The sequence below is a fragment of the Aquila chrysaetos genome, chromosome 6 (genome assembly GCF_900496995.4).
Source record: "Aquila chrysaetos chrysaetos chromosome 6, bAquChr1.4, whole genome shotgun sequence".
NCBI lineage: Eukaryota > Metazoa > Chordata > Aves > Accipitriformes > Accipitridae > Aquila > Aquila chrysaetos.
In genome coordinates, this window is record NC_044009.1 from 51381317 (window position 1) to 51405790 (window position 24474).

The 24474-nt window shown below is 40.7% G+C and overlaps 1 protein-coding gene across 3 annotated transcripts in view; it reads left to right on the top strand.

Moving 5' to 3' along the window:
* Positions 1-24474, top strand: part of KIF5C (kinesin family member 5C) — a 90693-nt gene that overhangs the window by 43634 nt on the left and 22585 nt on the right. For all 3 annotated transcript variants that reach the window (XM_030018425.2, XM_030018424.2, XM_030018426.2), the window contains 9 exons: positions 1429-1553; positions 4460-4564; positions 4908-5056; positions 9410-9558; positions 13689-13864; positions 15993-16061; positions 19751-19957; positions 20951-21097; positions 23473-23661. In XM_030018425.2, the coding sequence (XP_029874285.1) occupies positions 1429-1553; positions 4460-4564; positions 4908-5056; positions 9410-9558; positions 13689-13864; positions 15993-16061; positions 19751-19957; positions 20951-21097; positions 23473-23661 (1316 nt within the window). The remainder of the gene's footprint in view (positions 1-1428; positions 1554-4459; positions 4565-4907; positions 5057-9409; positions 9559-13688; positions 13865-15992; positions 16062-19750; positions 19958-20950; positions 21098-23472; positions 23662-24474) is intronic.

Here is a 24474-nt window from a genome sequence, read left to right on the forward strand (position 1 = left end):
CCAAACAGTGAGCTTGGCAGGACCTCAGCTTGTAACTCAAATCTTGGTGGTGGCGTGGGTTTTGGGGGATGGGTTTTTTTTTGTTGGGTGGTGGTTTTTTTGTTGTTTGTTTGGGGTTTTTTTAATTTTATTTTATTTTTTATGATGCAGTGGGCAACTTCTTTCTCTTCCATGTCTCTACCTTCTTGCTTTGATAAATACTGTGTTGCTTTAGCTTCCCCATGCCTTTCTCTTCATACTAATAGAAATGTATTCTCTTTTTTCTGAGTAATGTTTCCTCCCGTTGTTTCTGCTATTCTGCTTTAACAAAAAATATCCAGATACACCTTTTGCTGTGATACTACCTGTTGCATTTGGTGCATACAGAAAAGTTCTGACAAAAGTTGACAGAGAATGAATTTTACCTAGACTGAAATGGTGAGGAGCAAATTTGGAATTCTTATTGAAAAAAACTGAGTTTGGAGATGGAGGAGAAAAAGGGAATTCAGATAAATATAAATATTGCTGTGAATGTGAATGGGGAAAGGTGGTAGTGGATTTTAAAGTAACAGAGAAAATAGAGAAAACAGATGAAAATGGTTTACTGATTCATAATGTTTTCTTTTTGCTACTTTATGAAACTTCAAGCATGACATGGTTACAGTCAAACTTGAATAAGTGGAAGTTGAAACTGTAGCTGCCTGTGTTTTACCTGCTGCCTGGGTGAAGGAGGATTTTTAATAATATAAGCAATAAAAATCACTCTAAAATTTTAACTTAAATAATATGGTTTTGATGAAAACTTTTGCTAAAATATAGGGAGATCTCCTCACACAATTGCACTGAGACCTGCCCAACTTCTTTTTATTGCAATTATTATTATTTCTCTTTAAATTCTCTTGCTCAGCTCAAAATTATTCCTCTGTCCAGGATGCTGAACATACATCCTCGTTGTAGTTCTGTGTCTAAATAGTGTATGTTATATCACAGCAGGTTTTTTTGTGTGAGTTGTCTATAGTCATGACAAAGCATAAAAGGGCAGACCCTTTATTTCTTACAGTATCTGTGAAATTTTATTTTATTATTCTTATGCTATGATTTTTTTTGTTGTTATTTTTTACTATTTCTGGTCAAATTATATTGCTTCAGTGGAATAAAAAACTTTCAAAAAGACAGAATAAAATAAAAAAAAAAAAAAAAAGCTTTTTTCCCAAGGCTGTCATTTGTCGTGAAACTGGTTAATTTGGTCATGCTTGGAGAAAGTAGGAGCTCATTCTGTAGCTTTATTTACAGTTTTTGGTGTAGACACTGCTGTCAGTACAGTGGTCTGGGCTCTCCAGTGAACTGCCTCATACTTTTGAACTTGTTAGCCATAGGCTAGCTCTGATGCAAAATAATTTCTAGTCAGGTTGTAGTCATTTAAACAAAACCTTTCAAATGTGATTGCAGATATGAATGAACACAGCTCAAGGAGCCACAGTATCTTCCTCATTAATATTAAACAAGAGAATGTGGAAACTGAGAAGAAACTCAGTGGAAAGCTTTACCTGGTAGACTTGGCTGGAAGCGAGAAGGTAATCTTTCCTTTTTTGTAAACTGCTGAATGATCCTAGTGGGATCACTCAACTGATCATGTGATGCGTGTCAGTGCAAAACTAAGATGGGTTTTACAGAAGTTTTATCTTAGGTTATCATTAGTATGGCAATTTTTTTTTTTTTTATTTTTTTTTTTTTAATGTGGGATGGGGAACAGGAGCAGATCAGAACTATTGGTATGAAATGCAAAACCCCCAAATCTGCAATATAGCTTCATTTATAATGAAGTGGATTGAACCAGTGTACATTTATATAGCTTCACATTTATTTATGGGTATTTGAAGAAAGTAATGTAATTTTAATGTAATTTGTCAAATTAGACAGCTATTTTAATTTGCTTATATTCAGACATGTCCTGTTTCTAGGTTTTCTGTAATTATTTCACAAATTAGATCAATGAAATAACAGCATTTAATGCAGTTATACAGCTGAAGTCTATTTGAAGCTCCCTGAATGACTCTTTTGCTTGTGGTGACTATTTCTCTTTTCCAATATAGAAAAATAATAACCAGAAAAGAACTTGTATCTGTTTGCCAAACGAGTAATGGTCTAGAACACTACTGCAGTGCAAAAATGTCATTGTTTCCCAGTTGTCATTCTAACTTCTTTTGGAGTGTTCAAATTGTTTAACTGTAAATGAAATAAATTATAAACCTCGTCATTTTGCAACGCTATGGAATTCTTTATTCAGGCTGGATCCTGGGTGACAGGTGTGCGTGTCAAAATAATTACTTATGATGAAGCAATGTCTTTCATTGTGGTTATAGATTTCCATTTCTTTCTGAAAACGAGAAGTAAAATAAATGATTTTGTTTGATGGACTGTGGAGCTTTCAGGTTGCTCGTTGGGACACACTAGTTGATAACCCATTGGTACAATGTGGAAGCCATTCACCACAGTAATTAATCGTATTAATTTCTATTATTGCATATAATACTAAATGTTAAATTAAAAAATCCTAGTGGTGTTTAGAAAATGAGTGCCTAGTCAGGCTCTACTCTCCTCTGACAACTATACTTTTGTGGTTCATTACATTTGTTTGGACATTGTACAGAAAACCTGAAATAAGGGTTTCCTTGGTAAATTGTCTTCTTAAAAGATACAGTTATGTTTCCTTTTTTGTCATGTGGCATTTTTAGAGGAAAGTACAGATACTGTAGTTTTAATGTAGTGTGGTGGGTTGACCCTGGCTGGAGGCCAGGTGCTGACCAAAGCTGCTCCATCACTCCCTTCCTCAGCTGGGCAGAGGAGAGAAAATATAATGAAAGGCTCATGGGTCAAGATAAGGACAGGGAGAGATCACTCAACCAATTACTGTCACGGGCGAAATAGAATCGACTTGGGGAAAATTAATTTATTACCAATCAAACCAGAGTAAGATAATGAGAAATAAAACCAAATCTTAAAACACCTTCCCCCCACTTCTCCCTTCTTCCTGGGCTCAACTTTATTCCTGAATTCTCTCCCTCCTCCCCACCAGCAGCGCAGGGGGATGGGGAATGGGGTTTGGGGTCAGTTCATCCCACGTTGTCTCTGCCGCTCCTTCCTCCTCAGGGGCAGGACTCGTCACTCTTCCCCTGCTCCAGCGTGGGGTCCCTCCCACGGGACACAGTCCTCCACGAACTGCTCCAGCGTCGGTCCCTTCCCCGGGCTGCAGTCCTTCAGGAGCGCACTGCTCTAGCATGGGTCCTCCACGGGGTCACAAGTCCTGCCAGAAAACCTGCTTCAGCGTGGGCTCCTCTCCACAGATCTGCAGGTCCTGCCAGGAACCTGCTCCAGTGCTGGCTTCCCAGGGGGTCCCAGCCTTCTTTGGGCACCCACCTGCTCTGGCGTGGGGTCCTCCCCGGGCTGCAGGTGGAGATCTGCTCCACCGTGGACCTCCCTGGGCTGCAGGGGGACAGCCTGCCTCACCGTGGTCTTCACCACGGGCTGCAGGGGAATCTCTGCTCCGGCGCCTGGAGCATCTCCTCCCCCTCCTTCTGCACTGACCTGGGGGTCTGCAGGGCTGGTGCTCTCATGTATTCTCACTTCTCTCTCCAGCTGCAGTTTCTGTTGTGCAGAAACTTTTTCCCCTTCTTAAATCTGTTCTCCCAGAGGCACCACCACTGTTGCGGATGGGCTCAGCCTTGGCCAGTGGTAGGTCTGTCTTGGAGCCGGCTGGCATTGGCTCTGTCGGACACAGGGGAAGCTTCCAGCAGCTTCTCAAAGAAGCCATCTCTCTAGCCCCTCCACCACCAAAACCTTGCCACACAAACCCAGTACATGTAGAGAAAAATATATGCCTTTATCCTACATTTCTGTGCCCTTCCCCACCCCCAAAAAAAAGAGAGAGAGAAAAGACTATAAAACTGTTGCTGTTTAAAGGAGTGCTGGTCCCAGGCAACCAAGCTTCTTGACTGGGCCATCTTGGAATCCAGTTCATGGACCCGTAAACCTTGCATTCAGGATGAGTGAGATCACCCTTTTTCTGTCCTGATATTCTTGGTCCATGCAAGCAAAATACAAAGCCAAGATACTCGTTTGGTGGCATATGCTGTGCCACTGAGTGTGCCCTGAGAATATACCTGTGGTGTTCCCTATCTGTATTGACAGTCTGGTCTCAGAAGTGGTCCCCAAGTGTCCTCAGGTGACCACAGACTGACCAGCTTTTCCCAAAAAGAAAGCAAGGGTCAACTTGCTGTTACACTGGAAGAAAGGTAGAAATATTACAGGCTTCCACTAACAAAGAAGTGCCTATAAAATTCTTCTTCTTCATGCTGAGGATAAGCTTGCTTTGCTTTTCATCCAAGAGCATCTTTAACTGTTGCACTATCTGCTCTGTAGCTGTATTTGTAGAGGCGCTTGCTGGTAGCTGAGCCTGACTGTTGCCTGCTCTCTTTGGTAGGTCAGCAAAACCGGAGCGGAGGGCGCTGTTCTTGATGAAGCTAAAAATATCAATAAGTCTTTGTCTGCTTTAGGCAATGTGATATCTGCCTTGGCAGAAGGAACTGTAAGTAATCCTGTTTTGTGTTGTTGAAGAATGGCTTTTTATTTATCTGTTTCTTTGCCATGCACGTAAAAAAATAAGCTAACGTTTCAATTCAGAAAGAAGAAAATATTAGCTTTCCAACCACAAACTAGTGATGCTTTTGCTATTCTACTAAAGCTAGGAAACTAATTCTCAGTGATTTCACTTGAGTGGTTATCCAATCTTAGCACAATCAAAACAATTACTCTTCAGGACTGTGTGCTTCAAATCCATTAAACCTGTCATTGTCGACTCATGTTCTCTCTCATTACAATATCATTATTTTTAAAAAATTGTTCTTGTCTCTTACTTATATTTTGATTAGAAAACCCATGTTCCATACCGAGACAGCAAAATGACCCGCATACTTCAGGATTCCCTTGGTGGGAACTGCAGAACCACCATCGTGATATGCTGTTCTCCTTCTGTGTTCAACGAAGCAGAAACAAAGTCGACCCTGATGTTCGGACAGCGGTGAGTCCTACTCGGCATTAGCCTGGATGACACTTACTCGGGCTCTTCCACGTGTTCCGAGCCAGCTGTGCTGAGGGGAGCAAGATGAGTAGGCATTTTAAAATAAGGAGGTTATGGTTTCTGGAGTTGTTCAAAAATAGTACTGGAGAACTTGAGAAAACCGTCTTTTCATTCCCTATGGTACCAGAAAAATAAATGTTAATGTTGGCCAGCAGCTGCACTACTTAGAAGCTCTGGTAATTTTTCCTGCAGAAAGTGCAAAGCGTTATGGTAGTTCCTTGAAATTTTATGGGGAAGATAATGGTATTGGGCAGTTTTCTGTTGGCTAACTCAGTGGAAAATGTTTGGTTTTGCTTTATCTGAGACTGCTCTCGATGCTTTTAAGATGTGTCTTCTCTTTGAATGGCATCTCAGGGATTATTGGTAGGGTTGTAAAAAATGTTTTTTAACCTTTAAGGGAAATGAAGAATGTGGACACAGTGTAATATTGACAACTTCAATAGATTACCATGATAGCTCACAGACATTTTTGTATGATTGAAGGATCTTAACAATTTAGGAACAAGTCCTCAGAAACAAGCAAGGATGAAATAAGTGTGGAAGTGTTCAGAAAGAAAATTTCTCTTCCATATGTGTTAGTTGGCAATAGTCATAGGAAATACATTTGGAAAGTTTGTGAAAATAGGTCAGGCTCATTACGTAATTACTGCTTTTGTTGTAATTGAGGAGAACGCTGATACTTTGGAAAATTACTCGTTTTATTTGTGTAAAGCAGAAAGGAAAAATATTAGCAAGTTATGATTGTTTGAAATAGAATTTATTTAATAGTTTGTACAATACAATAAATTTGTCTTTGTCTGAAAATGGGTTGTTTTCCACCGTACATAATTTTTCCATCGAAGCCCATACTGTGAAGGAGCACTTTATATTGGCAAGTAAAATCATGTATAAAAAATTAATCTGACAATCTTGTATTAATTCATTGCCCCACTTTTATCTTTTAACGTGAGCTTTCTTTAGATTTGCATGAGGGAAGGCGATCCTTTTAGTGTATCCATAGGAGAGTATGTCAAAGTGCAGGACAAACAGCTGTGGTGGGTTGCAGTCCCTCTTGATGGAGAGTTGCGGATTAGTGCAGGTTAGGGCTGGAGGACAGTTCTGCAACACGGTCTCCATCTAGCATTGCCAGAACCAGTATTGACTTGTCCTTGTCATCTGCTGCTGGGATTTGTCCAAGGTGGGGAGGGACCCACATGCTGCAAGCCAGGTAGCTGCAAAAAGCATGAATTCCTCTGATCTCCGCTTCCTGTAGCGTTTCCTTCCTTCACTGCAGAACTATAAGCTACTCACTTAAATCACAGCATGCAGGAAAAGCTCCCCAAAGGAAACTTCACAGGTCGCTGCAGTAAGTTTTTATGGAAAAGGACTATAAAAGGAGGAAGTGGTCATTAACATAATCAGGTTAAGGGTTGCTATGTAGATTTAATTCGCCGTTGTATGATGAATATGAGTTTAAGTCAGTGAAGATGTAAGCTTCTACTGAAATCCAGTATGCTATAATGTGTGTTACGGAAATTTTGAGTAAATGCAAATATTAAGATGCAGTAATTAAATAAAGATTGTTAACAACTCTGAAGTATAATGAGTTGCAGTTTTTGTTGATGGTAAAAGTTTAAATGTTTTGATGGCTCACAGTTTAAACCTCCCCACGTACAATTTTCTGACTGCAGGTGATTTCAGACGACTGTGAGTCTTGCACCTCTGTAGACCTGAAGAGCAGTTCCAAAGGTCCTCCTAATTCATTCTGGATAAGGCTCCAGGGCAGTAACACAGCCGCAAGGGACATTTAATTTTAAAAAGATGAGTAGGTACTGTGTTAGGTTTCAGTCTGCTTGCTGTTATGCTGAACTCTCTGTCTGCAGGTATGGTATTAAATAGAAAGAAATGTAGGCAGTAAAATATAATAGCTCAGATTAAGGGGATTAAAAGATAGTGTAGCGTTTTAAAAATTATTTTATTTTTTAATCTGGATTAAAAGGGGTTTGCTTTTGCTCTGTAACGTGTAACAGTGCTCCAGGATCTCAGGGAGGTTGTATGCTTGGGCACTAGAGGAAATCCAGTTTCTGTGTTATTTCCATTTCCATTTCTCTTGGTTTCATTTCTCTTTTCAGTAATCAGTGAAACTTGCCTTTCTGTTTGGGGAAAAATAATTTTCAAACCAATTCTGCATATCCTGGCTAGAAGAGCTTGAAGTGATGTGACATGACTAACACTTTTCTAGGAAGAGGAACATTTTTAAGGTGTTCCTTACAGAGGACTAGGATGTCAGCTGAAGGAACTGGGAAGATAGCTAAATACTTTGTGAGAGTGCTTGGTTGGGGTTTATTATGGGGTCTTTGTTTGCTTAAAATCTATAGAATTGGGCTGAAATACGAGTTCCTCGTGGAGAGCATTTAATTGTAAGAAAGGAAATACAAGTAGGAGGACTGATGATGCACTAGACTTGCAGAGCAGCACACATACTATACATACACAGTGTTATTTGTTAGCATTTGGGATAGGAATATTGCTGTCTACGGGAAGTGGTTTCTTTTACAGGCTCTTTGGTTGTGATGTTGCATTTTTCTGATGTGACAGTATAAGGACCTGAATAACATTAAAGGGAAGGTATATGAGTCATGGGTGATTACTGGTTCCTCCATTTCTTCCTAGCAAAAAAGAATTATGTCACCATTAAAATAAGTGTCAGGAATAAAATTCATCTTAGCGGGTCCACTTGTACTAATCAACGTGTGCATGTGCTTCTCTGTTAGTAGCGAGTCGGTTTCTTCTCTTTCTGCTCATTTTTTCTTGTGTTTTTATATTATTTTTAATTTTAGTTGCCTGTAAGTACTTCATCCATCATTAGGGTAACACAGTCGATAAACTTTATGGTGTGGCTTTTTTTTCCCCGGTACAGTTAAATGAGTGGAAACTTGAGCCGTGCTTTTGGCAGAGACAATATGTAAAAGCTAACCATTAGGCATTATTTTAGAACTACGGGGTTATTTTTAAATATTCCTAAGGTAATAAAACTCCTGCTTGCCACATAGCGCAAATCACTGGAGCACAGTTTGGAGTATGAGGTACAGAAATGGGAGTGTTTTCTTGCTGACCAAACAAACTTTCAGGATTTTTAGTGATTGGCCACACTTAAGGGTGCTTTAGAATCAGTAAGTGGAGGTGTGAAGAAAATAATTAAGATCATGTGCTCACCCCAAAGGAGAGTCAGCCAGAGCATCTATAGCCCATTCCCAGATGTAGTTTCTTGCATGGGCGTTTCAGCCTACGCTTTACAAACGGGTGGGAGGTTTGTCTGTTATCCTTTACTTGGCCTCTATTTTACTAATAACGCTGGAGTCATTTGGAGGGACTCAGTGTCAGAGCAGTGAAGAGCAAAGATCTGAAGCTTTCTTAATTCATACTGATTTGTTTGCGTTTTCTTTTTAAATGTGGATTTGCTAGAGTAGGTGCAATGCATCTTTTTCTGCTTGCTTTGCATTTTCTAGTGCAATTGTTTAGGTTCAGTTGGAGCTAAGCCCTTTCACAATAATGAAGTGGTGGTGGTTGTTGTTAGAAAGGTTTAAATTTTGTGATATTTTTGCCTAGAGAGGCAGTAACTTGTGAGCCTGCCTACAGTGGCCCAGGCACGAGTTCAGCCTCCCTTCCCCCTGAGAGCCTTCCTCAGCCCAGCAGTAACCCAGTTACCTGGTGGTGACCCACGATTCTCCTCCTTACTTTCCTTCCACCCCCAAAAATGTATTTGAAAGTGCTGTTTGGCTTTTAAGAAGGATAAATTTCCATATCTCTGCTTCCATGCATTGATATCCTTCACATTGTGACGCTTGAAATATGGCTGAGTTTTGTTGTTGGAGTTTAAGGGATGGTTGTTAAGGGATGGGGCAAGCCCGTGGTCGGACACTGGTGTGGGGTACTCTACGGTGGGTGCCAGGCCAGGAGAAGCTGCGAGGTGACAGCTTACCTATTAGAGCAATAATGACAGGACTTGGTTTTATCCTTAATCCAAGAACAGTTTCCAGAGCTGCTTTCTTTGGAAGAATCTGAAGAGGCAGATCCATGTCTAACTGGTCCCTGGCTGCTGGATTTTGATGCAGAAAACTTTCTATTGAGGCTTCCAGGTAGCAACCGTACTGAGGGTTTAAGGGCAAATTGAATTGTGGCATTGCACTTTAGAAAATAAATTGCAAATGTTTAGTAGTTTGCCTTTGTGTTACGGAAAAATTTCTGAATCCTTACTGTTGTATTGAGATAAAAGTTGCAGAGCAACTGACACTTTCTGGTTTCGTTGTGCAGAGCTAAGACGATTAAGAACACGGTCTCTGTGAATCTGGAGCTGACTGCGGAGGAGTGGAAGAAAAAGTACGAGAAGGAGAAGGACAAAAATAAGAGTCTAAAGAATGTTATCCAGCATCTAGAGCTGGAACTGAACAGGTGGAGAAATGGTACGTACCAGAAAATGGGAAGGGGTACCTGTCTTTGTATTTTTAAGTTACATATGTTTAAATCTTGCCTTAAATCACAAGAGTCATACTAATTCTAAGCTCACCATTCAGAGCTGTCGCTCATGCTTCATAATAATAACTGAAACGTGAAGAAGCAAAAACCAGGGAAACCAGCAGCAGCCATTTACAGAAGGTACCATTTTAAATGCCAAAACTAGTGTGATATCAGATGTAGAGAATACGGGAAGGCATCAATAATGTTTAATAATGTGTTGTGGTTTAACCCCCGTCAGCAACCAAGCACCACGCAGCTGCTCACTCACTTTCCCCCCGCCCAGTGGGATGGGGAAGAGAATCAGAAGGGTAAAAGTGAAAAAACTAACGGGCTGAGATAAAGACAGTTTAATAGGGAAAGCAAAAGCTGCGCACACAAGCAAAGCAAAGCAAGGAATTAATTCCCCACTTCCCATGGGCAGGCAGGTGTTCAGCCATCTCCAGGAAAGCAGGGCTCCATCATGCGTAATGCTTTCTTGGGAAGACAAATGCCGTCACTCTGAACGTCCACTCCCTTCCTTCTTCTTCCTCCAGCTTTATATGCTGAGTGTGAGGTTGTATGGTCTGGAATATCCCTTGGGTCAGTTGGGGTCAGCTGTCCTGGCTGTGTCCCCTCCCAAATCCTTGTGCCCCCCCAGCCTGCTCGCTGCTGGGGTGGGGTGAGAAGCAGAAAAGCCCTTGGCTCTGTGTAAGCACTGCTCAGCAGTAACGAAAACATCTCTGCGTTATCAACACTGTTTTCAGCACAAATCCAAAACATAGCCCCATACTAGCTACTGTGAAGAAAATTAACTCTATCCCAGCCAAAACCAGCACATTCTCCACCCCTTATTCCATACCAGTTACGTCATGCTCAGGTCCCACACTGTCCAATACAACTTCATTAGCCACCACCACCCTGCCCATCCTTTGATACAATACACAGATACCATTCCCGTCGTCTATGGACCACCCCTGTGAAATGGCTGTAAAATGTCCACAAATGTCCGCTGAGCTCATGTAGTCCCTGACTTTGGGCTCCATCAGTTCTGGCGGTCACTCGGGACAGGAGAGGTGGTGTGTTGTGTGGAGTTACTGGGCACCGAAGCCAGCTCAGGTCGGGTCCCTGCTGCGCTTGCACTGCTTCTTGTAAGGCTTCTCCTCCCTTGGTTCACGTGGTTCCTGCTATAGTAGTTTGGGCCAAGTTACAGTGTTTAACATTGCAATGAACTCCTCCTGCCAAAAAATCTCCTCCGGCCAAAACCAGCACATAATGTTAGTAATACTAATAAAAAAAAAGGTAAAATGTCATTATGTTTGGTTGGTTTTTTGTTGTCAGTTCCGTTATGCTGTAAAGTAACTAGATCTTGGTTTGTTTTTTTTTTTATAATTCAGTTTAACATTAGAATAATTAGTCCTTTAGTACAATGATTAGGAGTATCATCTGATTAGAAGAATCACCACTTGTCTCCTTCTGTGGCTTCTAAGTGAAATTTATTTTGAGAACAGCCAATTTTCTGTTTAGAAACATAGGGAATTGCTGTTCAGGGTAGGTTGTAAGATGAAGTGTAGGATGGTAGAGGAGGAAGAATATTTTTATGCATACATACAAATTAAAGAATTTTTATTTAATGTGGAACATTGACAAATAATTTTAGCAAACCATTCTTACTTTTAATTTTTTTATTCCACATATTAAAAAAAATCAACCCCCAAACTTCAAACCAACAAACAACTCCCCAACCCAAAGAAACCAACCCTTCAGCCTGAAATCCCAATAAACCCCAGAAGTAAAATACTGCTTCTTTTGAGTAATTTTTATTTTCTAAATTGCTTGTCATCCAGGTCCTACGTATTGACATCTCCCGCAGTTCAATAGTATGTAACTCTTGCAAACGTGAAGTATCTAAAGCGAGAACAAATCTGTGATCTAATGATTGCTCACAATTTGTCGTGCACAGTCAAGTCTGGTTTTGAACATCCTGGGTGAAATCACTACTTAAAAGATAATACCTGACGATTATGGGTGCAAAAAATTGCTTCCTTCTTTCAGCTCCCTGCGCTGTTTACTTGCCTTTCAGATGAGGTCGTTACCTAATGATTGCATTCCGGGTCTTTCTCTGGAGGCTTCAGCACAGGGAATATTTCCCTTATCAGCATAGCGCAATCGCTATGGAGACGGTCGGTCTGCTGGTGGTGTTGGGGAGTGCTGGGGATTTATAACCTGCTCATGTTCTGCGTGTTTCATTCTGTGTTTGCTAAATGTGATGACTTTAATTTATTTCCCATTCTAGAAACGCTTATTTTAAAAAACCCTGTATAGATCCTTTCTATATGCTGTGTAAACAAGCTTTATAACATGCTGTCTCTATTGTTTTGTCTAAATATACACACCTCCTCATTCCCTCCATCCATCCTTCTTTTCTCATTGGCGTTACCCAGCAATACATTCAATGCATTCAAAATACTATTGATTTCTTGCCTGACCTTCTGCAATAGCATCGTTTGGAAGGATATTCTGTCAAAGGAGGCTCTTTACAAATGAAAGTGTCACAGAAATTGCATCTTGAATATGAAATGCAAGATAGATGCATGAATATTCTATTGGTATAGCTTATTCTATAAATTTAGAAAATCATATACAAAATAAAATTGTAGCAGAAAATGGGTGTGCCCACTTCTCACTGAAGCAGGATTTCAGCAGCCTTATATCCAAGTGCACAATTTGGTCTGTGTTTTACAGGTAGGAGGTTGTTCTCATCCAATGAACAAAAATCTAAAGATTTATTTTGGGAGGCTCCTGATGGATTCTCTGCAGCCTGAGGAGCGCTGCTGTGTGTGCAAGGTCCCACGGCTGGACTGAGCCCACCTTTCCTAGTCTGCTCCAGTGAAATGCAACAATGAAAAAGCAATTTACATTTTTCTCATTAATATTATAAAATATCATCAAGCCATTAGCAACAGGGCAAAAAGTATTTTTGTGAAGTACTTTTATAGAGGTTATGGTGCTTGATTTCAAATTACTCTTTTTCATGCTTTAAGCTTAAAAAAATTATCTTCTCCGTTAGTTGGTCGTGCTCTTTCATGCCCTGTGTTGTTTTGCTTTGGGGCCTGAATTAGCCTGCCTGTTTGCTTTTTGATATATTTGTCCTGTTTCCTTGTTTCCCTGCCAGTAAGATGAATAGTGCCTACACTGTTTTGGCAAGGGGCATGGCTAGTAAAGCTTTATGGGACTAAAATACTGTAGGTTTTCATAGAAAAGGAAAAAACCTGATTGTGCAGAAGGATTGAGTGTAATCTTCCCGCACCTCGAACAACACGTGCAGCATTCCGTGGCTCGCAGAGTCTCTCACCAGACTCTAATGAGAGTAGATTCAATTTCTGGCATGAGCGCCTTGCCTGTCCCTCTTCACTGAACTGCAGCAGGCTCATAATTGCAATGCACTGACGTTACCGAAGAAAATACTCCTTGGAGAAAATGATTTTGAAAGAAAATGTGTAGGGAGAACATCCTGTCTGGTATGCTTAAGCAACATCTGAAAATTGGTGTATGCGCTTTAATTTTAGATGTGACAAGGCAGAAGGTGAATATCATTTTAAATGCAGCTGTCTTGCTTGTTGTCCTGATGTTCTAGCAGTTCATTATGGGGGAGAGAGAGTTGATAAGGCGGTTGGAAATCTGGAGAGGAAGAGGCATTTAATTGCCAGTAGGCTTTAGGCTGAAAGTCGGATGTTTTTCCTCCTTATTTACGCTTCTGGTAATCCATGAAGCAAATCCCATCTATAGAGGGCTTGAGTGAAAGGGGAGCCAGGAGTTCAGTGTTTTTCATGGCAGCCATTGGCACTGTTGCCGCATTTTGCGCGTTCGTGTTTCTAACTGTGGAGGTCACCTTTCTAACGAGGATGGCCGTCTTTCCACACCTATTTTTGCCTGTCATTTGTATGCATTGCAGTTGCCTGCCTTGCACAGCTGGATACAGCCCTTCTTTGCTTTGCTGAGTCCCTCTCGGCAACTGTGAAGGACCATCCTAGGATGTCCATGGTTTTGGGCAACCCTCTCTCTTGGATTGTAATGACTGTGGATTGTGTGCCTGCAGGAGAAGCTGTGCCTGAAGATGAACAGATCAGCGCAAAGGACCAGAAGAACCTGGAGCCTTGCGATAACACCCCAATTATTGACAACATCACACCAGTTGTTGCCACCATCTCGACAGAGGAGAAGCAGAAATATGATGAGGAGATTGCCAGTCTCTACAGACAGCTGGATGATAAGGTGTGAACATTTGGTTTGACTCCATTCGCTGGGCGTAAATGGGAAACTAAGCCAAAATGGGTGGGTGTCTCTGCCTGTTTCTTGAGCACCATGAACTGGAAAATGTCCCAAAGTTCAAAACCCTATCGCTGCATAAAACCAGATCTTGTCCTGTCATGTCAGCTATCTGCCTCTGTTCCCTCTGCAGACAGTGTTTGGGGGCATTCTCCATGAAATCGGAGCCAAGTTTACGTTTAATTTTAAGGGTTCAGTACAGGCTTTTGAGCACTCCTTTTCTTCAGTGATTTTTGTAAATCACTCAGCAAACTGTAGCGTCATCTTGGAGTCACAGGAGAAAGAAAAAAAGGGAGGCTGTATCTTTAATAGTTTATATATATTTATTGTGTATTAGAATTTTCAGGAAAATATATAACCACCCCTTGGGTCTCTTTTGTTCATGTTGTTCTAGCTGTGAACACTGCCTGGAGTGCAGGTGGCTTTTTTATTTATTTATTTGCACAGCTTGAAATACATCATTGGCACTTAAAGCTAATCAGCAATACATTTACTGAGCACTTGCCATTAATAGCTTTGGCTTGTGTGAAGATAAGACGTGGGGAAAAAAAGGCATACTAAGATTGTTGACCATTACGGATGAGAACAGCTTAAAAGGCTATCTAGCAAAAGTTTTCAGGGTAGCTTTAATCATGAATCAAAACTTGATTTTAACTTTCAATTGTAATTAGCAAGAAAATGTCAGAAAAAAGCCCACTGTTTCCTTGAATGTTAATATTAAAGTTTGACTGTTTATGAATACTGAGGGAGGGAGTGTGGATAGTTGTGTTTAAGCCTTAACTCTGATGTGCGTGAGGTCTCTCTGCACAGTCCAGTTCCACACAGCAGTATGTTGATGGCATTCAGAATAACAGTTAAGGTCTTTAAGAACTTACAGCTTTTCTGTGATGGAGAATACATTCCCAGTATCAGTCTCTAGCTTTTAGGTGTTGGTTAGAAAAAGAAAAAAAGCCAGTCATTTTTTCACTTTCCTTCATCAAAAGTAGCAAAGCCCATTGAGTTATACTTGAGGGAACTGGCAGCAGGTTTGAGTTTTACCCTAGAAAACATGGGAAGCATAATTTGGTGCATTACTGCAGTACTATAGGAAATAAGGTATTTGATTCCCAAAACAAAACCAAAATATCTCCATTTTTAACTTTATAACTCTACAGTGTAGACCATTCTTACGTTATATCTGAGGCTATGTTAATATTAGAAAATGATTCAATATATTCTACTTGATAGCTGTATTTGCTATCAGAAATCAATCTGTTAGCATGCTTGTCAGTGAAACACAAAATATCAATTGACTCTCATAGGGTAAAAAGCAACCCTTTATCTTTGGTGAGTTCCTTTAGAGAAGGACATCCATCACAAGAACAGAGGGGGACTTGGTCAGGGGCTGTGCTTGGTGTGCCTCCTGTGGCGTCTTGGAGGAAGGACTCGTACAGTGGAGTCCATCGTCATTTCTCTTCTGTAGTTAAGATCAGTTCTGACCCGTGAGGATGCTGTCTTAACAAGGAAGTTGAAATGCCAGTAAAGTTGGATGCCTGTCTGTGCATTACCTGGCGGCAGTATTTTCTTCAAGGGCTGTGGTGGAGTGGGAAAATACAAATTCTGCAGTTGAGGGGTCCAAGTTCTGTGATTTGAGCTTCCTCTTTCATTAATGCAGTTCAGAGCTAGCTGTAAATTGTAGTTGTTTAATAAATCTGTCTCTAATGATGTCTCTTCAGCTGAAATGTGGGGACAAAGTAAGGGAGAGAGAGGGTGTGTATGTATTTGTACATCTATAAAACATCACATATGTGGCAAAGTCTCCTGCAAGTTATAACGTGCAACTCTGACCACATCAGTGTCTTGTTTACCAGCAGGGACACCTTTGCTTAGGTATATACTGGAGACAACTGCATGTATGCATTGCTTTTACTATATAGCTCTGTGTATGTATATTATTCTCCCTCTCATACCACTCAAACGTGCACAAGGTTTGCTATGGCATTATTCTTACTTCTTTTCTAGAAAGGGGAAAAAAAAGTGGCCAAACGAGAACTGTGGAAAGAAATTAAAAATCTCCAACCCTATTTCATTGCAGGATGATGAAATCAACCAGCAGAGCCAGTTGGCTGAAAAACTAAAGCAACAAATGTTGGATCAAGAAGAGGTAAAAAAACTAAAAAAAACCCCAACCAACAAATTAAAAACCCCTTACATTTTGCTTATTAGCGCCTTGTTTAGTGATTCTGTCAAAGTTGTTCATATTAACTGGCTAAAATTCAATAGGTAAGAGAAACCTGTGTGACAGCTAAGCTTAAACTTCAAATTTCATAATATCCTCAGAAGAGCATGAAGCCTTGATAACTCCTTATAATAGCACACCATCCTGCTGGGAAGATACCAAGGTAGGAGCGTGGCCAGTATTTTTCACTTCAAACCTGTTTTTCAATACGTCTGTATCCTTTCAGGTATCCAGACACTATGGACTGCAGGTAGTTACAGATTTCCTAGTTTGACAGTATAAAAATTACTCCTGGTAATAAATTACTGATGTTCATTATTCTGGCAATCAGAGACAGTACTGAATGAAATTGGTGAGACTGAAAAATTGATTATTGGTGCTGCCACGGATTTGCTTTAAAATCTTGGATTGCTTGCTTTAAACATTTTATTTCACTGTTTCTGTCCGTAACATGAACAGGTTTTGTTTTTAAGATAGAGAATATGATCACTAAATTTACAGTCAGGTCATTTCCTTATCTGTCACTTGTTTACGAGAGGTTTTGAAGATGCAAAATCTGGCAATGCTACCAAATCACCAAGTTCCCCAAGTGTTGCTCTGATATTTCTCAGAGGATGGTTTTATGCTGGTTTTCAAACTGGGGGAAACTGGAGAAGGACCATTCAGACCAAGAATATAATCTTGGTGTGGGAGTTCACCCATCACTAGTGTTCCGAAATGTTGGTCTCTATTTACACGAAACACTGCAGTGATTCTCTAGGAGCATACCTCTCCCAGCTGCCCGAGCCACTTCAGTTGGAGTACAGCATTATGCTGGCTGCTTTTTTGGGGTGTGAAACCTCTCTTGTCATAGAAAAATTATTCTGTCCATGTCTCAATCCTTATCCCAGCCCTCAGAAAGGGTTTCCAAGGTTTAGCTCCTTAACAGGGAGAGAACAAGGTATGAAAATGTCTGTTACATGTCACTCATGACTTACCTGCCACCTTTGGGGACTTATCCTCACTGCAGGAGTTACCAGCTTTATTTTACTCCATAATGAAGCTCTTCACTCACTTACCACAACTTTCTCTTGATTACTCCGTATTGTGTGCTACCCATGTCCGTGGCTATACAAATGTAACAGAATTTTATGCGTTGTTAGCAACATTATTTTCTGATGTGTGTTATTTACACCATCTCACTTCTCCCATCTTTTTTACATCAGTGTTCTCATCTAAAGCTTATTTTTTCCTTCACGGTTTTTCTTGTGTCTTATTTTCTGAGTGATGTGCATTCCTTTCTTTGTGTTAGATATTTGGGAGCATGCTTATTCCCCACCCTCTTTGTGTTCTATAATCAATATTACATCTGGAAGATGAATCAAGTTTTCAGTGGCCTCTAATCCTTGCCTTACAGACCACTTTTTCCCATTTTTTGCACGTGTTTTACTCTAGCTTTGCTGACTTACTGAAATCTTTGCAGCTGGTGTTGCGCCACTTGTTCAGAAGGTTTAGCTGGTTCATCTGATAAGCTTGTCCATTTCTTACCGTTGCAAGCTAATGTGATATTTTTGTTTTCTTCTTTAAGGCAACTGAATTTTTCAAGATTTTGTCTTCCACATGTAAGCTTCACCTATGCGGCGGGAGCGATGTACCTGTTCTCTCTCAGAGTTGTGATTAGCTCCATAATATATTAGCTGCAGAGCAGCTGCCTCACTCTGCTTCCCCCTAATTAACCAGAGTACTTTTTTCTGCTTGATTAAGCTAGCAGGTTAATTATAAATCTAAGGCCTGCCACAGATGGCGTTATGCTGATACTGGTATCTTTTGGTACCTTTTCACCACTGGCTGTTTCTTGGGCTGTGTGTTTTGGGGGGGATTCTGAATCTTCCACCCTTGCATCTCACGTGCTGTGAACAGATCTGTGAAGTGCTGCAGCCATTGTCTCCTTCCCTTTGTTTACAACTGATCAGTATAATGTGTTATTAATAGCCTTTAAAAATCTTGCTATATTTTCCCACATTGTATCAACAATAATCTTCTGGGGAGCTGTGTTTATGCTCTAGGTGATATATAACACTTCCCTTTACTTGAATTCACAGTAATATTCACACAGAAAATTTCTTAAGTAAATGTAAATAATAGTTCCATCTGTGTTTAGTAGAAAGATTATTTTAAGCTATTTTGTTGTTTAAATATTTACATGCCATCTGGCTTTGGCAATTCAGTGGGTTTTTCCATAACGTGAGTGCACTTCTGAGGCTGCAGCATTACCAGTGAGATAAATTTCCCTTACATCTGAATCCTCTCTTCACCACTTTGGGCACGTGCCAGTATCTGAAGCTGCCTGGTTGGTTTCCTATTTTCCATTAGCACTCTGAGCCAAAAAAAGCAATGTCTTCTCTGACATTCTCCTTTTAGGTAGTCCGTTTTAGAGAGATGTTTCTGTTTTGCTTGGGGTCTCACACGCAACTTCTTCGTGGCCTGGGAGCCGGTGGGCAGTGGTGGGGCAGGGCAGGAGAAGTCCACCCAGCACACTTCAGTAGTGCAGATTTTTTCTGCTGTCCAAGAAAGCTGCAGTACAGTATTATTATACTAATCCATACATAGGAAGGCTTGGAAATAAGTGAGTTCTGTGAATGAACGTCCAAACTTTTCTGTTAGGATGAGCATGAATGCATTCTTGTATCTCATGCACTACTTTTATGTGTTACTGCTCTATGTTTTATGTTTTTATGCAATGTTAAGTCCAGATTTTGTTATTATTCTCAAAAGTACAATATCAACAATAAATATTAGGTGGCACCTTTTATTTCTTTTCACATCATTCTGCAGTATATGACTGCTGTTGAGTCTGGTTTCGTGCTAAGAGCCCAATAGCTGAATTTTTGAGACTTTAACATCTGAATGAAGATGGAGTGATGCAAGGGCAAGGGAGAGGACCATGCAACTGACCTCTTACAATCAGCACTGTCACTGAAACTTCAGCATCTCCCTCAGTAGCATGCAAAGAGTAAATTTAATACATTTTACAAATTGGAAATACTCACTAGTATGTGTGAAGTCTGTATTTTCTTCTTTAGTTAATATTTTGCCTCAGCAAATACAAGCAGCTAATCTGTCTTCAGCATCATGCTTCAGATGATAGCTAAGAATAATCATCATAGGTTTGCTTATCAAAATATTTCTCTAATGCCACAAGATCTTTGAGACTGCCTCAGAGAGACCTTTTACTTGGTTCAGTTCAAAGCTGTGAGTCTGTGTTTAAACATTTTACTTAGTGGTATTTTTTGGTCCTAGCTGCAGCATTGGATTGAGGGCAGAAAATTTATTTGGAGCTATGATACTGTTTAAAATAAGTTTCTCTGCCTCAGTCTTCTGTCATAATAGGATTTGATTAAGATTTTTCTTTTCATTGAAGTTCAGAGCCTTTTTTGCTTCCTTCAAATACATTTATGCTGAAACTGATGCTGTTTCTGGTAGAATAGCCGGATTTCTTCTCTCCTGCTTTCTCTGTCTTGCACACATGCTTGCATGCTCACACTTTCTTTCTTTCTTTGTTTTTACCCTTTTCAGTGTTGTCTTTTAAATGAGTTCTTGGGTGACTTAACGGTTCTGTGATATCTGGTTTCCAGCTTTTGGCCTCCACTAGGAGAGATTATGAGAAGATTCAAGAGGAGCTGACCCGTCTTCAGATTGAGAACGAAGCAGCGAAAGATGAAGTGAAAGAGGTCCTTCAAGCCCTGGAAGAATTAGCTGTCAATTATGACCAGAAATCCCAAGAAGTGGAGGACAAAACAAGGGCCAACGAGCAGCTGGCTGACGAGCTGGCGCAGAAGAGTGTAAGAGCAAGCGGTTTATAGTGCCGGTCCCCTCCTCATCCCCTAACTCTGCACCTCCCCTAAAGATTTCCATAGGGGTTCCCAGATAACTGCTAGCCTATGCCATTTCAGGAATCTTTCAGATACTGCTGCCAAGTATGTTGTTAGGCAGTTTAAAAATTGGAGTGGCCAGGAAGCTGTTAAAAGATCCGTATTTGCTGATGCTACTCTTTCTCTTCTATCTTAATTAAATGATAAAATTAAGGTTATTCAGAAACTGCTCTATGGAAGCTGACAGCAGATTGTGGCTCTCTTGCAACCTCTGTATTTTGCACACCATAGCAGCAACTGAACTGAATGTGAGAACTGGCCATTCTGTGTTTTGGTTATTTAAGAACTGTATTATGCCAAGAAAGATGTGAAAATCTGCTTTATGCAAATCGCAGCATTCTGTGTTTCTCTGGACTCTGCTTTGGAGCAGGGATTTTATGTAGAGTCAGGGGATCTCAAGGAAGGAATCAGAAAAGAAAATCAGCTTTTTCAGCTGATGTGTACTGATCTCATGGAAAAAATCTGATCTGAGAAAAATCAAGATTGGCTTATTAGCTTACTACATCCTTGTTCCTTAACTCATTGCACAAACTGAGGAAGCTATTGTTAACAGGTCTGTTTTCACGGAAGACTTCAGTAAAACAGATTACTATGAAATCCATTTGAAAAAATTGAATTTTATGTCCTTCTATGCCTGTTTCTCTGTGATTAACCTTCTTTGACATGTATTATGCAAATAAGATTCTTACTGGATTTACTACATTTAATAGATCTAAAGTAGCTTCGTTAGCAAGTGAGTTGTGAAAGTGGATTATGGCAAGGTGGAATTGCACGTGACAGTACATTGCGCCAGTAGACACGTTCAGGAAAATACAAGACAACGCTGTGTAACCTAGATATCGCAGAAGAACTGGTGCCCAATTTGCGGAGGGGAGGGTAACTTCTGCTTTTATACGTTTTCAGAGTGCCCTGACAGCGACCCAGAGGGAGCTGGGCCAGTTGCAGGAGCTCAGTAATCATCAGAAGAAGAGAGCTACAGAAATCTTGAACTTGCTGCTTAAGGACCTGGGAGAGATTGGAGGAATCATTGGTACTAACGATGTTAAAACAGTAAGTTGGCTATCTTTATTGCTTGCCCCGCCACACCTTCTGCGATATAAAAATACTTGCCATGGAACGTGTGTGATACAGCGGTCCTTCTCCCAGGACACTGGCGTTTAAATCCTGGCTAGAGCAGAGAGTAAAATACTGAAGAGATCTTTGTCTGGGTCAGAGATGGTCAGTGTCTGTGCACACAATTACCACTTTTATTCCCAGCTCAGTGTTTGTGGCCAGACTAATGCAGCCCATCTGTTTGTTGATGCATTTATTAATGGGGGGGACTGAGTTTCCCCCAAAACAATACACATGTAGCCCTACTCCTTCGTTAGCTGGCATGACCCAGTATTCCCAGACTCTGAAGAATCTTTATTGGTGAGATTTGACTTCTGGGTGGCTACCTTTTTGTTTGAAGTTTGTCCTAAAACTGTTGTGTAGCTTAAGGTGAACAGTTCTCAAAGCCAGAGGTTTGTACTGATGACTGTCCAGGGCACCCGAATGAAAAGATCTGCACAGAAATTGTGTTTTCTGCATTCTGGTGTTTATTACCTTTCAACAGTGGCTGGCTTCATCAAAGAGCCCACGCTTTCATATGTGTTTCTGAATACAAGATGCTTTAAAATTACCGATTTCCAGCACTGGTAAATTTGTGCTAGATACCACACAAATAATTACATGAAAGTAAGACCAGCTTAACTTTTGTGTATTGACTAATGACCTTTATAGAGGAAAAATTGCAGGGGATCATTTTCCTCTGAAGTAAGAAGGTAAGAATGGGAGTGAAGGTGATTGAAGTGGCAGAAACCTTGGTATTTGAACGTGCCTGGAGATAGCACGAATTTTGGCAAGCTTTTCTTTGAAATTTGCCTTCTGTCTGGCTCTTGGGTTTACAGATACAGTAGAGGAGGTAGCTACTCACTTTGTCCCACTTCTGTTGTAGATGAGCAAAATGCTAAGTTATTCAGAAGATATTTGTACAGTCATTGCTAAATGGCACATCTCTAATGGAAACTTTTCATGGCCTGAAAAATCTTCCTGGTGATGTTAATGCCATCTTCTCTGTCCATTTAAAACCACGTGGAAAAGAGCAATTGCTAAAACTGGATAAGAAATTAATTTTCAAGATGTTTGTAAATTCCTTGCAATGCACTCCATTGTCTTGCTTTTAGTTCACTTCTCGTTTTTTGAGCAATGAGTTTTCCTGAACATTCAAAGCTAAAAGTGAGTATGTGTGGCTGGAGTGCTTTGAGTTGACTCTGAGAGTTGTTGATATCCTGCTAAAGCCCCCTTAGGTCAACAGATGCTCCAGCCCGCTCTTACTGCAGAGGACAGGATCCCTGTTGTCTGATGTGGTTATGCAGATGCCAGGACCACAAGACCAGACTTTGCTAGATGTTACAGCAACCTCTGGTGGCCGTTGTAATAGGAACTGTAAGAGGAAATCTTTGAAAATGGAGGCAGAGGCTGTTTGGTACAAATTTTTATAGTAACTAAGTTGTCAGCATTTTACGGGACAGCTGTCAGTGTAAATAAGGCCAGATTGAGAAGCTTTTAAAAGAATAATTTTAAATTTGTTGGCAATTAGTATCTTCTCAAAGTGTGTCTAATTTCAGACCAGACTGAGAGTTTTGGAAGTGGTTGCATTTTTTAGGCTGTTGGGAGAAGATACAGCGTATGTTACCTTCCCTTTGGAGGTGCTGGGTAAAAGCAAAAAGCAGATGAAGTTGCTAGCCATATGCTCACTCAAGGAGAACCTTCACAGCTCGTCAGTGGGTCATATGAATTAAGTAGTTGAAGAAAAATCATTAAGAGGAAGACATACAAATAAAAGGCACTATGTTAAGCCAGGGAAAGAAATGATGTATAAATAGAATTATACTAATAAGTAGAGATGAGAGCAATTACTTTTCTCTTGACAGGTGAGATTTCCAAACCCAAGTCTGTCTCACAGCTCCTTATTGAAGAAGCACAACCCTTCAAGAGGAGACTTCTTGAAGGAGTACTTTGAAAATGCTCTTCAGCTTTTAGCAGTTTGAAAGAAGGAAAATTTCCTGTGCTAGTGACATGAGAAGTTTTCTCCAAAATATGCTCTTGTCATGATGGTGGGCTTGATTACTTTAGATGTTGAACCACTAAATTGATGAAGCACACAGTGAGCTCAAGTCTTAATTTCTCACTTTTGAGGCTTATCAGCGAAGACTGTAAGAAACAGAGTGGTATAACATGTTTAAAGGTGACCTGAAGGTCTGTGGGTACTCCTTAAGGGCCGCTGTGCTTTCACAGAGGCTTCCTAGCTCTAGACAAGAGTTTCACAGCAGGAAGACTGCTTTGCGTCGCTTTACCTGTAAGAACCACACCTTCAAGATGACAATCTTCTGTGTGTTTAGTTAGCAGATGTGAACGGGGTGATTGAGGAGGAGTTCACCATGGCACGGCTTTACATCAGCAAGATGAAGTCTGAGGTGAAGTCTCTGGTGAACCGCAGCAAGCAGTTGGAGAGCGCCCAGATAGACTCCAACAGGAAGATGAACGCCAGCGAGAGGGAGCTTGCAGCTTGCCAGCTCCTCATTTCACAAGTATGTTTGTTCCTCCCTTGTCCCTTTGCAGCAGAGTTTGGTGACTTTCTCACCCTCCTTCCTCATGAAATGTGTGTGCTAGGAGTGAGAAATGAGACTTAAGGGAGCAGAATGCTGCTGTTTCTCTTGTCTGTTTTCTTGTTTTTTCTCTTTTCTCCCATTCCTCCCTCTCACTGTCTTTCAGCATGTTCTGTGGCAAGATACTGTCCTGCTGTAGATCTCAAAATGGCATAATACTGAAAATCCTCCTCGGAGTGATTTCCTCAGCATGAATTTGTATCTTGTACCTTCCCTTTAAAAGCAACCTGAGAAAGGAAGCAGTGATTGTATGGTTCACTAGCAAAACATTTGGAGAGCCCCCCCATATCTGGTCTGTTGGTACACTACCAAGATAACTAGGCAACAATATATAAAATAATACGTTATGGAAAACATTACTGTGTAAGATAGAAATCCAGATGGTAGGAGAGCTCCACAGTGGGTGGTGGTTACAAGCAGTGATGCTTGCTGCAGCCTGCTGCAGGAGAGGGTGCTAACTGCTTTGACATGCTCAACTGCTTTGAAGTGGACATGTGAAGGGGAGGAGACGATAGTGTTTATTGTATTTCATTTGCTACTGGTTAGTCTAAGAAAACCTGGGGCAAGGATAGCCTCTTGTCCTGCAGCAGAATGTCTTTATTAAGTCCTACTTAATAAAGCTGTAACTGGAAGCGTGCTTCTTAGTAATACAGGGAGGCTGGAGTCCTGGGGGTATTGCCTGTCCAAAAACATTAAGTAAAAACGATACTTTTCATCCTGTCTTAAAGTAGACCC